The sequence below is a fragment of the Amphiprion ocellaris genome, chromosome 17, assembly GCF_022539595.1.
Source record: "Amphiprion ocellaris isolate individual 3 ecotype Okinawa chromosome 17, ASM2253959v1, whole genome shotgun sequence".
In the NCBI taxonomy this organism is placed as follows: domain Eukaryota; kingdom Metazoa; phylum Chordata; class Actinopteri; family Pomacentridae; genus Amphiprion; species Amphiprion ocellaris.
This window is the reverse complement of record NC_072782.1, coordinates 6466380-6480575: the sequence shown is the minus strand read 5'-3', so window position 1 is coordinate 6480575 and position 14196 is coordinate 6466380. Positions and strand designations below refer to the sequence as shown.

The window sequence follows — 14196 nt, the reverse complement described above, 5'->3', positions numbered from 1 at the left end:
TTATCAGAACATTTTGACGACATCTTGTTAATGTAAAAATAACAACTGTCTCCTTGAATTTTGTGTACAGATGTGGATGCTTGTTTGAGATGCTCAGTTGGGGTGCTTACTCCAAAATGCTCTGTGACACATTTGTATACTGACTTTTGGCTGTTTATCATTAAACTGTGTTTTTTCCCAACACATTGCAATGGACATTCTGCAGAACCTGTAACTGCTGCTACTACTCCACATATGTTATTTCCCATGTTCTATAGTACTTACTGCAACTACGATACATGTAGAAATGTAAAAATAAGTATGGTCATATTTTCTGAATTTTTGGCATCAACTTGGAACCTAGTGTTGTTTTTTTCTGAAATGTAGCTACTGCATCAACATTCAGTACAGACGATCTTTTAGCAGACCAACAAAGCATTCGATTGAGATATTCAACGACTCCAAAGGCACACAGTGATCTGCAGATATACTGACAAGAGCAGAAATGTAAGTCAAAATTACACAGAGGGAAGCCCAATATTTTGTAATGTGTGTATATATATCCTCCCCGTGTTGGCTAGTGGTCGATTTTAAATGGTTGTGGTGGAAGGATGTGGTTTTTAACCCTGATTTAACAGATTAAGACCTTTCACAAGATGGCACCAGTAAGTGCAGCAACTGAACAGTGTCTCAGACTGAAATTAGAAGAGTGTGGCAAAGCATTTGAAACTTGCCAGGATGAACAAGTGAAAGTATATGTAACAACTTCCTTGGTCTGCTCCTATTTAACATGTCTGTGTGACTAACAACATTTTCACTCCAGGAAGCACCGCTTTCACAATTTAACCTCAAATGTGATGGTTGAAACGTTCTGGCATAGCACAGCCCTGACAGCTGCAAAACTGAAAGTGAGGAACAGAAACTAGAAGAAAACAACTACCAATGGTTAGCAACCAAACAAGCTTTAAAGATCCTTGCTGTCGTGAAGGCTGTTGAATGTGACATCGAACTACAACTTGCCAACTTTCAAAACAAGACACCTTCAGAACTGTACATTAGCCAGCTGGTTACCAGGAACCTAAATAAGGGCTTGCTGTGGTTTATTAGCAAATTATCCAGGCAGCTCTATAGAAGCTATAAAACTAACTGTGCACAACAGAACCTACAAATGCACCCTATGTCTGCACACTGTCATTAGAGGTCTTCAAATAACTACCTGGTGCAATGCCACTAATAAAATCAAGTGTAGTATGTATATGGTTGCTTAATTGAATGTTTTAGCATCACAATGCTAAAACACATCATTACTGTGTTTTTTAATGCTCATGAAGCAGAACCGGTGAGTGTGAGGTAAGTCACAACTCTGTGGGTGTTTGTATTTCTGCTTTAAATGTGTTTGGGGCTCAGGCTGGCATTCAGCAGCTCAAGATACGATGGTGTCTGGAGTTGGCCTAGCTGCTTGTCTCCTGGTAAGTGACAAGAGGTGGGGGCAAACAGGCAAACACAGACAGACGACACGAGCAGAAAAGTAATTTACAAGTGCTGCTGGGAAAGGCTAATACCATTTATGCTAGTGGATAAGCCTGATACAAAACTGAAATAACTGAACGTACTTGCTGTGAAAATGTATTAACTTACTGATAGGGATATGAAGACAAAACCCCACCTACTGATCAGGTAATGGGAATGGCAATATCAGCCAAACAGGTCATCAGCATCTCTCATACACAGCTACAACTAAAATGCGGTGTTTCTAGTCTTTCTACACATCCAGCATGCAGATGGATACAAGCAGCCTTGTGAAACTGCTCAAACATTGCAGACAATTGTATGTTGAGAAACACTGTTGTAAAAGCCTCTACGATATTTTGTCCTCATTCATAGTCTAAGCACGCTGCAGTGATGAAAGCAAATGTGACTTATCAGTTTGGCTGGGAAGCAAAACTTTTGCCAGTGTTAACATACCAGCTTTGATTTAACTGTAAACTGCATTGCCACCATTAGTCTAGAGTCGTCTGTGAAGCGCCTCAGTGTCACTTAGGTTATTTTTTACACAATAGATGTTTTGCTGCGTTTTTTTCTGCCTAGCTTGCATATTAACACAAGCAACCACATATTCAAGCCTTCTAATGGTGTACCTCTCTAGCAGAGACACAAATATTTTAAGAAATACACTTGTTTGCAGTCTTAATAGGTGCTATTAGATTAAATAGATCCAAGACGTGTTTAGCTTTAATTAACACAAAGTCCAGAAGTTACAACATTTACAAGACAGTTGTGAATCTGCTGGACAGTGCATTTCTATTTTTTTTCCTCTTTAATGGAGGCCAGTGGTTTTCTGTTGTGTATCGCTCTGGTTAAAACCTCGTTTTCTAGATACCGATATTAGCCCACAACCTGAATCTGGATATCCTACTTGGATATGGAAACAGAAGGAGTAAATGCACACAGAATGTATTTAGATAGGAGACTGATATTCAGCCACATCTGGAGGTGGCCTGGAGAGCACTGTGATGAGATCTTGGCCAAGTGTTAATGCCATCTGTACAGTGAGCAGACCCAGCAAGTCTTAAGGCCAATCTAACTTTCTTCCTGCTATGATTATCAAGTTCCAAAAACCTTCGAGTAGTAGCGAGCTTCTGCAAAACTACCCTCATAAATACTAATGGTTTTGATAAAAGAATGACCTCCCCCATCCTTGGCAATGCTTCTCTTGACCTTAGACGCAGTATGTTTGTTGACAAGTCAACCAAGCGGAATTAATATAACAACAACGCATATTAACATCAAATATGAATGCAAAAGCCTGTGGACTGGATGTAATTATCAAAATAATCTATAGGATTTTTAAAAATTAACTGCAAATTATTATACATTCACTCTTTTTGGGGGTTTTTGGACAGACACTGTGTTTTAATCAACCCTTAAGTTCAAAACAAACAAAACATACAAATACAACAAACTAAATCTAATTTCTGTCTTCATATTACATTTATATTGTTTCAATGTCACCTGTTAACGGTTCTCCAATGAACATTTCAAATCATCCACTCAGTCTCTCATGAAATACACCCTCCAAAGTCTATATTATTCAAACATTAATAGATAACTGTTATGGAAAGCTTTGGGGAAAGATTGTAAGCCCAGAAGATGGATTTTTCCATCCATGGGTGTCAGTTTAAATTCCTGATAAAACTGAGCTGTTTTCAGCATGCTGAATACTGATACTTAAAATGGATGTCCTTATAATTTCCAACGAACTGAACAGAATGCAAGCCCATTTCAACACAAAGAAAACTAACCTCCTGTTATCAGTAAGCCAGATAAATGAGACGACGAATGAATAGGCAAATGTGAGCAATTTCCATAGTCGTACAATCTTGCAACGTGTTTTAATTCTCAATGACATTCAATTAGCAAAGGAGTTGTTAAAAAGTTACTGTGTTTACTGATATCCTAATAACAGGAAAGGCTTTGGTTGACTGCTTTCAAACTGATCCACTGTTTAAGTCACATGAAAATAATAGAAATACAGATATTTCCAAAAACATCTTATAAAAAAGGTGCCATTAAATACTAGTTGGAAAACCTATATGATAAAACAGTATATCTTTGGACCTTTATCATTCATTGAGCCTAATCTGCTCCTGGAGACTCATTGATTTGAACCACTCATAAACAAGCCGACGTTATCCTAAAATTGATCCAAACACTGAACCCGTGTTGCACAGATCAGACAAGCACAATGTAACCTACATTAATTAGCCGGGCCCTAACGAGGCGGTCATTTTCATTCACAGGGACAACGCATTTCACACCACCTCTGTATGGCTTCGCTTATTCTATACTTCACCAAGCTCGAAAATTCAGCTATAACGTTAACCTGGCTTTAACTATAGGCACCTCACAAACCCAAATATACCGTTTGTTACAACCTGTCGTGTGCCGCAATAAAGAAACTGGCATTTTTTTGTGACATGACTGCGATGCTAGTTTAGCAACCTACGGCAGAACCTTTGTTATTGTGTGCAGCGGGTCGACGACGAATGCTAACCAGCGAACCCCAAATTGGTGGTACAGCTAACGTCAACTAAGCTGCCTGACACTGTCATGCAATACTGCGTTGATTGTGCAAAGTTACATATTTCTAAAAGCAAGGGGCGATATCATGAGCGAAAAAATATTTCACCAACTGGCAGTGTGCTTATGAAGCCGCTAGCAGGGCAGCTAGCTCTTTAGCATTCGCTCACAATAGCACCATTGGATTTGACCGGAGCAGGCTAACGTTAGCACAGCATCAGCTGGTGCTGCTCATTAGCCGCGGCTAGCTAACCAGCCAGCTAAAGCTAGCTGTTAGCAAAATCTGAGCTGCAGGAAAAAAATATTTGGATGTATGACATTTTGCCCCATAGACGGTGATAAATGCATTTGGAAGCATCAACGTAAAGAGCGCAGCATTCATGTGAAGTGACAGATATATAATTCATTGGTTTAATGACCCATTACATTCAGATTTAGCAATAGCATCGGCTAAGGCTCGGTAGCTACTACTAGCCAGTAGCGCAACGCCTGTGCGCACTCACCAAGATGAGTAGCCTTGCTCCGCCATATCGCCGAAAACAGTGGGTTCCGCGACTGTGGCTAACACAGATTCAGGTCCCGGTGACAACCCGTTGGGACCTGGGAGAGGTTTTCTGCTTTTCCTTCACAATCCGACGTCCTAGCAGTTACTTTTAGGTGACAACATGATGATACATCCCGGCGGCAGCTAGTAATCACTAGCTGAATATCTTGCAATTGAAACGAGAATGATGGTTTGCTATCGTTAGGTGGACAAGACAAAGCACCCCGAGAAAAAACCACAGATGTTATTTTCGTCGGTTTCGCTAATGTCCTGCCGTCACCCCAGCCGAGAAGGCTCGGTCTCCAACGATGCTACACCCACTGTAAATCCATATTCAGCCTGGTGTGTCCAGAATAAATTCGGATATTCCTCCGGTCTGCACCCCTAGCTGTTATGGAAGACGTTCAGCTTTGTTTTCTATGGCGAGAGTCCACGGGAACGCGCAAAATCGCCCTGCTGTAGAGGTTTACAAGTAGGACGTGCACTGAAATGCTTCCATGCACTGAAAACGCTCGCAATGGTTTCCCCTCAGCTGGCAGCACTGCAGCCTATCATATACACCTCCAACTAAAGCCGTGGGCATTACGTCGATTGTAAAATGTAATAATGCGTGGTTGTAATTTAATTAACGGCCCGATCATTTGATTCAATCACGAAACATTATTTTAATTACTGTCAAAAACACTGAAAAACGGACGTCCCCCTCAAAATTAAACTAATTAACTATTAAGACGAAAATTGACTTTAAAAAGAGTGAAAGGGCAAATTAAAACTGAATAGTTTAAACAGAGGAGATTTGGTATAAATTACACTTTCTTTAGGCCTCTTTTTTGGCATTATTTTGCAATAAAAGACTCATCCATGGACATGTAGGCCCAGAAGCCTATCACAGAAATGGTTTACAGAGTTATCTGAACAATTTGTAGATTGCAATCTGTATCAGGTCTTTTTAAATCATTTCAGAGGGGTCTGAATGCCTCTGGTCACAACATAGAAAAGAAGGGCAATAATACAAAGCAGAAAGCAGTGAGTCAGTAAAGTAAAAAGAAATAAAAAGCTGGTCAGTTAGACTGTATAAAATATAATAAGGTCTACCTTGTTTTTTTTTTGTTGTTGTTTTTTTTGTTTTTGGAAGCGGTTTCACGATTTTGCAGAGAAATTTACAATGGTGAAACTCCTAGAATAAACAACAAAATAAAATTTTCTATGGTACATAGATACTCATAGGGCCCTTTAATCAGTGCTGGCAAACTTTTTTGACCTTGAATAATTCCTGATCACTCACTATCCTTACACTTTGGTCCAAATTAAGCAATAATTGTATGTATTGCCATGCAGTGTCATGATATTAACATATTTTGTGCATATCTTTATTGTCTCCAGAGGATTAACCTAATGACTTTGACATTTCCCTGCCTTTGTATGCAGCAGGTTGACGTTTTCATCCACAACTGTTGAATGGATTTATATGTTTTTGATGCAAACATTTGTGGATTTTGTGAACTTGTTTGTTTCCAAACTTTTCATCTAGCACCATTGCGAGGTCAAACTTTTCACTTTATGCAGTAATTTGTTTTTTTCAGCTGGGAGCCTCAGAGCTTCACAGAGGCTTTGGTGCAGCTCCACGCTCTTTGTCTTGTTCTGTTCAAGGAGCCTTATCAGCACGCAGCACAATGAAAGGAGCGCAGCATCATTAAAATTTAGGTTTGTTTGCTTTGGGGAAAACACAGAGGCTTGGTAACAGTCCCTAACAGCCAACATACCCGTCAGAGAAAGTTTTCAGTTTTGACTAAAGGTACACTTAAAAAAGAATGCAGATGGCACCGTTTATCCTCTGGGCGCAAATGTGCTGAGTGAATTCAATGACAATCTGTCCATAGACGTTGATGTTCTCAAGTGAATGTTCTGACCAGATGGTGGTAAAAGAGGAAAGGTCAGGTGGTCACCAAAAACATCAACAACTCCTCCTCCAGCGGGGGTTTGGAAGGCTACAGAAAATATACAATTTGACCAGGGGGAGAGCTGAAGGACAAAAATCCAAAATAGAGCTGGTGACCTCGAGGTATCGTGGATATGGTCGGTAAAGTTTATGGTAATTTTATGGCCTATTAGATTTCTTGCTTTTAAGTGAAAATGCTGAAAGGCTTTGAAGATCAATGCAGGGTTGTCAAAATATGTGATGACTAACTACTAAAATGTCTTAATATATATGAAAAAAATGCATAAAATGGTGCTTATATAGGTGCATGGATAAATGGAATATGTGAGGGGGGGCACAGGTGCATCTGTTAGTACACACTATAGTTTTGTTGAATGCTGCAAAAGCAACTTTCTGTGGTTTGTTAACAAAACAATGATGTGAGAAATAAAAAGAAGGCCTCAGGTCAGAATAATGTGCTTTACAGTAACAGAGCTGTTGCCTGGACAAAGTGCGCTGGTCATAAGAACATAGTTTATACAACAAATATAATTAATATAAAAATCCTGGCTGATCAATATGGGATCTAACCTGACAAAACCTACTAGTGCACAATGTACCCCGATTTGACAATACCTTCGATCAATATGATGGAATGAGAAAAGAAAAAAAGCTCACGGACTAAAGCGTATAGACCCCATCTGTCAAACATACAGTGCCCTGGTGATTCGGATATCGCTTGGACATGTACGTCTGCCAGAGGAACTGGCACACTGGCCTTAATTGATCATATCACTGCTGACAGAAGCAACAGAGTGAATGTAGAGGTGGACAGGAGGCGGCTGTTTGCTCAGATTCAGCCCAAAGCCTAAAAACTCATTGGACAGCATTTCATCATTCAGCAGGACAGTGATCCCAAACATATGGTCGAAGCAAGCAAAAAGAATGAAGAGGCGACTATCTCAGAATGGCCAAGCCAGTCATCTGAGACGCCACAACAAGAAGAGGCTGCAGTGAAGGCCTGGGGGAGCGTTATCAGGGCATCTGGTGATACTTGTGGGCCTAAACCTTCAGGATTCTCAACAAAATATCAAATATTTTCTTTGGGTTTATGTGTATCTGTTCAAAATGTCTGTTTTATCCAATAGTTCTTGTGACCTTCATGTCAAATTAAAGCTGACACCTGGCACTTTAGTGCAGCAGTATCCAATATTTCATTCAAATTGAATCACCAGAGCCTGAAAAGCTGATAAATGTCTAAATGTTCAATACTTAAGGTCTGGACTGTGCATGTATTGATGTGAAGTGAGTTTTACACTCCAGTGGAACAAATATTCATGCTTGAACATCGAAAAACTTCCCTATTAGGGCTTAGCCGGTGCCAGATAAGACTGTGTCTTTGCAGTAGATAAAGATGCCATTGGGTTTAGAAAGGGGTCAGTGGGATTCCCTCTCACCAGAGAGTGAGGGGATTACCAAAGTCTGCAAAGAGCTGCTTTTCTTACAGATTATGTACAATCTGTTCTCAGCAACAGAGACACATATTCACAAGATACAGAAGCAGCATTAACAAAAAGCCTTATTAATTCAAGGTCAACTGAGGTTTTTCCACAGCATTCATCAACCTGCAGTCAGATACCTTGTGAAACAAAACCGGTGGTAGCTGAGCTTTATTACAGACAGTGTAGCCTGCCATTTCTGGAAAAAAACAGCTAGTCTGTACTTTCAGGTTGTTCTGCTTCAGGGTCAGTTTGGAAACATTCTTGTGTCATCATTATAGACACCAGCTGGAGGGGTGGTGTTCTCCCATCAGGAGCTGCAAAAAGACAGGAGAGAACTAACTCCTAGCTCTCACTCAGAGCAAGAGTCAATGAATATTCAGTCATGGAAAAGTTATTAGACCACCTTTGTTTTCTTTAATTTCTTGTTCATTTTAATGCCTGGTACCACTAAAGGTTTATTACCTGAAGAACACAATGAACACAACAGAAAATGCAGCTGATTCCATAATACTTTATGTGCTATCTGACATGCTTCAGTTTCATTGTATTCCCAGGGTATATAAGAGGACATTTCATGTCATAAGCAGCACTGCACATGCAAAGGTCTAGAGTGGTTTCCTGCTTAGATTCAAGCCACAGCACAATCAGAAGTTGTCAGCTCTCAGATAATGCCTACAACTAAAGAATTATGTGAAGCCACAAAGGCAGCCATCTTGGCACTGCTGGAAATTGACATGAGTGAGGGACAGGTAGCGAAAAAACTGAAGATCTCCAAGACAGCCATTCATTACACCAAGAAAAAACAAGCCCAGCATGGTTCTACCAAACTGCTAGCTGGTTGCAGCAGGAAACGTCTTTCTACCCACCAGATGACCGTCACTCATCCGTTCCTGTGTCAGGAATCATCATCAGACCCCTGAGGACCTTAGAAATGAGTGAACACTGTGGAGAAATGGGACTTGTTCAGCAAGGACAGTTGGAAACTGACTTCTTGAAGCTGGTCTGAAGTCACATAGGGCAAAGAAGAAACCCTTAATCGACGAAAGACAGAGGAAAACCTGGTTACTCTTTGCTACGGCTCATAAGGGTTGGACTGTTGATGATTGGACTAAGGTTCTCTTCAGGGATGAATTCAGTTTTCAGTTGATGCACACTGTAGCCAACTGACTGGTTAAGAGGAAGCCTGGAGAAGCTACAAACCAGTCTGTCTGCTCCTACAGTAAAACATGGGGGTGGATCAGTGATTATCTGGGGTTGTTTCAGTCTGGATGGAACAGGGTAAATAAACCAGGTCATGTTTGGGGCTACTCTTGAAAACAGTCTTATTCCATCAGCTGCAAATCTCTTTCCTACCTCCAATGACTGGATTTTCCAACAAGACAATGCCCCTTGTCACACAGCAAGGTCAGTTAAAGCCTGGATGGAGAATCAGAACATTGGAACCATGCCTTGGCTGCTCAATCATCAGATCTAAATCCAGTTGAAAACCTGTGGAAAATCATCAAACACAAAATGGAGAACCACAAGCCCACAACCAAAGCAAATGTGTTAGAATTAGTGCAACAGGAATGGGCTGCTGTGACAGCAGAACAATGTCAGAAGCTGGTGGAGAACATGCCAAGATGCATGGCTGCAGTCATCAGAAACAATGGTAATGCAATCAAGTACTAACTCCTGTGTGTATCATGTGACTAAAACAGACAGAAAAGAAAACATGGAATCCGAAAAGCTGTTTCTGGCAGTACAATGCCATAGCTGTTGATGCAAGAACTTATATGATTTTATTTATTATCAAGAAAACCATGGAGAATGTCTAGATATCAGCTCTGAAATGAAACTCTTGTGAGCTATTTTTGTTGTTTTCTTTATATTTGTCCAAACAAATGTACCTTTAGTGGTACCAGGCATTAAAATGAAAAGAAATTGAAGAAAACAAGGGTGGTCTAATAAATTTTTTCCATGACTGTATGTGAAGTGATACTGAAGGGGTTCTTTGTAATCACGAGTACCACAACAGTCATTGTAACTTCAGATGTGATAAAGCCTCTAAATTATGTTACTCATATGATTAACTTGTTGTGGTTATCATATGAAGTAGAACCTTTGAGAGGAACGTTGGTCTTTGATGAGCACATATGAGATAAAAGTTTTTATTTACATTCTTAGAGGCCATCATTTTACAAAAAGGGAAACATCACAGGCACCAAGAGGGAACATTTATTGCAGCTGTGGACATAAGATCTTCTATAAGCAGGAGTAAATACACAGAACATGCAGCCATAAATCAAAAATCACTGGTAGTTCAAACATCAGCTCTTACTTTTAGTCAAACACTGAAGGCTAAAGATTTTTTCTCTCTGGCTTCCATTATCACCTCAACTATGACTTAAATTAATGAGCGAAGAATATTAGGTCTGATATAAAGACTATTAATGAAGTTTCAATTGCTGCCAGGATGTTTAATTTCCATCTTTCCATTGAATGACATTCATTTTAAAAACTCATTTTTTGTCACTAAGCTCATATTAATGTCAGTTACAGCACAGCTACAAACAGCGTTGCCTATAATGTCAGTGTAAATAAAAATGCCGTAAAAATGTAGATAAGAGTACATTAGCTTGCTCACTTTTGTGTGGTGTGTGCACTAAAGATAAGGACAGGGGTGTATCCATCATTGAGCAAATATATGACTAACCTAAACATCAATGTGGACTAACAAATCTGAATTCTGTATGACCGTATAAGTCATTTGTCCTGAACCTCTGATTACAGTCCATCGGCACATCTTAAGAATTATCAGCCAGACTTGAGTGGCAAAACATATCACATAAATCATTAAGCTTTGGCACAAAAACAATGTGTTTACATTTAGGGAAAGACCAGTATTTGGGTCAAAAAAAAGAGAGGATGTTTGTCGTCATGGTTACAATAATAAGAACAGGGTTAAGATTGTTGACTAGTCATGGCGAGAAACAGGAGAGAAACAGCGGTCACCTGTATTGAAAAACAGGAATTTATCCACCCACCTCTCCGCCCCAACCTCCTCCCTGTGAGGACTATGTAGCTCCATAGCTTAATAGTCAATGCAAGATCATTTCAACAAAACAAACGTAGTGGGAAGGTGACTCTGCTGTGTTTGGTGCTTAAGATTAAAGTAGAGTTTAGGATTGGTTGTTAGGGTTAGGGCATGGACAGCAGAGCTAATCCAGTACCAATTTAACGACATCAGTCTTTTAACTTCCTCCTGTCATAATTAATATGGCCACGAGAGGGCACTCTAACAATAAACTGGAACTGAGTTGTAATAAAGTGCTTCTCCTCTGGGGTCGTTAATCTGAGGAAACAGTCTCAGTTGGATATCATCTTTAGTACTAATAACTTTTGATTTAAAAACAACTTTAGTAAAGAAAGTAAAAGCATTTCAAGGTCACATTATATTTAATTTGTGTAACACATATACTGAAATTCCTTACTTTGAGTTTTAATCAATAAGAATTTTTGGAATCCATATAAATCATATTCTTCAATATATATCAATTTTTGGTTTTAAAAAGTGTTTATATATAACGTTCCCTTTTAACAATACAGTACTCTAGCTTTACCACTAGGTGTCAGCATTTACAACGAGAATAAACTAAACGCCACACAGCAAGTCATACGAGTTATGCATGCAAGTATTTATATTCATTACATCACTTCATTTTTATTTCCATTTAAAGAAACATCTTGCCATATGGCTCTTTTCATCTTAGTGTTTTTATTCACCATTACTTGAAAGCAGCTACCCGATCATTTGCTTTGATATAAGGCCTGGTAGCACAATTTAATCTTTAAGCTAATATTTTAAGATGAGAATAATGACAGCAGTGATATTATCACAAAAAATGTTTCCTCTGTCATTTCCAGTTGAGGAATAGAGCTCGTTCTAACAGGTAGTGACATATTACAGATCAGACGTTGTACATCCTGCTGACTGACTGCTAAATGCTCCATTTGTCTGGCTGATTTAAAGCACCTGATTACAGTTCTGGACTGATTAAATGAGCAGTCTGAGGACACTGTCAGTATTGTTGTAGATCTGTAGAGAGCTCCAACCTGCAGGTCATGTGGCTGTAAGAGGGGAAAACCTTTCTGTACCATTTCTGTTGGTTCTACGAGGTCACATGCTCTGCTAATTACTTTTTTAAGTCATCATACTCTATGTGCAATATGGATGTTTACCTGTCCACTTAGAATATCTGCGCCAGTGTCCAAAGTCTGGAGAGAATCAAAATCTGAAGGACTCCACCGTTGAGACACTAAATTATTCTGATGTTTGCAATACTTCTTGAAAAGCTTCAAGCGCTCAGCCCAAGTCAGCAAAAGCATTTTTGCAAAGTTTCCTTCATTCTTTCCAAATATTTTCTCAGGGTTGGATGTTTGGAGGAAAATGTGAGCATAAAGGAGAAATCACGTTGGCACAATGCAGTTCATGTGTCTTTTTTCCTGACTTTTTTAGATGCTCGGTGCAAAGCTGACCTTTGAAGGAAGGTTCATTTTCGTGTATTTGTGCCAGAAGATCACCAGGTGTTTTAGTGATATCCCTCCCACTCGGGCACATATCATCCCTGGCCGTGAATCACAGCACTAGAACACCAAAGACACAGATTCCATGCTGGCTGTCAAGGACACTACTGAGAGAAGCACAAGTGACTTTCACATCTCTGTACTGTGCGCTGTCCTCAGCCGCAAACTGCTTGTTTCCTGATCTCTTTTCCCACAGCAAGTTTAGTTCATGCGGAAAAGCATAGGTGCCATCGCAGCTAAACATTTTCAAGTCACGATGCAAATGTTTTCGAAATTCAAGACTTATGTCAAAGCCTGTAGCTAGCAGTTGAGACAGGATCTCTGCAGACTCTCTTTCCCCTTCCTCTCAAGCAGAGTCAGAGGGGGAACGGCTGTTTGAAGCTCTCCCCTTGGGCTCCAGGGTTCTGTGGGATCCGGGTGTGCTGACACTGTTAGCATGCCTGATATGAGGGCCTGATCAAAGCTGGCTCATTCTGCCTGACCGATTTCCACAGGATTAAGGATTAGGGAGACAGGAAGCTGGGAGAGGCACAGAGACAATCTGGGAGAGACAAAAAAGGGATAGTGAGGGTTATGGAAAGTGAAAGAGATGGAGAAATGTTGAAGGAGACAGAGGGGTCATAAGGCACTCGTGGAGGACTTCTTGAAAAACACAAGAGAGAACACAAGTTACGCAAGAGGAATGAGCTGTGAAATTAAGAAATCTGTACACTGACAAATAGAGCACTTTTAAAAAAGAACATTGTTAAAAGAAGTGTCTAAAGGATGTGTTTTTAGGAGACGGATTCAGAAGACAGTCTTGCAGCTTTAACATTTCTGACTGGATCTTATGGGGTCACCTTCTGCTACCAACCGAATTCTCCTCAGGGACCAGATGGGAAGACAAACCCTGTTAGGCTTTAACGGCGAAATCTTGAAATGGATTTTAAAAGGCGCAGGCGACCAGTGCTGCCTAATAGTGGCGGTTGTTTGTGCTGCTGCTGCTTTTGCAAACTCAAAAGGGAATTTCATGTAAGAAGGTGCTCATCTTGTCTTTTCACTCTCCTCTCACTGCAGTCAGCTACCCTGTCTGAGTCTAGTTCTATCTGAGGTTTCTGTCTCTTCAAAGACCACCAAGTGCAGATCATTTACGTTATGATTCGGCACTAAACATTAGGGATGACGGTTCAGAGGATAGCACTGTACGGCTGAGTTTGTATGTTGTCTCTGTGCCTTTGTGGGTTATTTTTTTCCCACAGTCCAAAGACATGCATGGTAGGTTAATTGGCAATTCTAAATTGACCATAGATGTGAGTGTAACTGGTTGTCTGTATCTCTGCCCTGTGATGGACTGGAGACCTGTCCAGGGTGAACCCCATCTGTCATCTACTGCCAGCTGGGAGAGGCTCCAGTGCCCTGCAACCTTTGGTGATAATGTGTGCACAACAGTAGCTGATGGATGAACTGAAGTGAAGGCACTGATGCTATTTTCTATGGTCACCAAATGATTAAAACAGATGTCTTAATCAAAAGTTATTTACAGAATATTATCAATAGACTTTATTTTGCTGGATAAGTAAACAGCCAAGTCTTAATCATGAGGTTTGCTGTTACCAATCAAGCAATCC

At 40.1% G+C, this 14196-nt stretch overlaps 1 protein-coding gene across 1 annotated transcript in view; it reads right to left on the bottom strand.

Moving 5' to 3' along the window:
- sppl3 (signal peptide peptidase 3) overlaps positions 1-5127 on the bottom strand; it is a 29257-nt gene extending 24130 nt beyond the window's left edge. Inside the window, exon 1 of the mRNA XM_023269999.3 lies at positions 4563-5127. Within this exon, the coding sequence (XP_023125767.1) occupies positions 4563-4588 (26 nt within the window). The 5' untranslated portion in view covers positions 4589-5127. The remainder of the gene's footprint in view (positions 1-4562) is intronic.
- Between the last annotated feature and the right edge of the window lie 9069 nt (positions 5128-14196).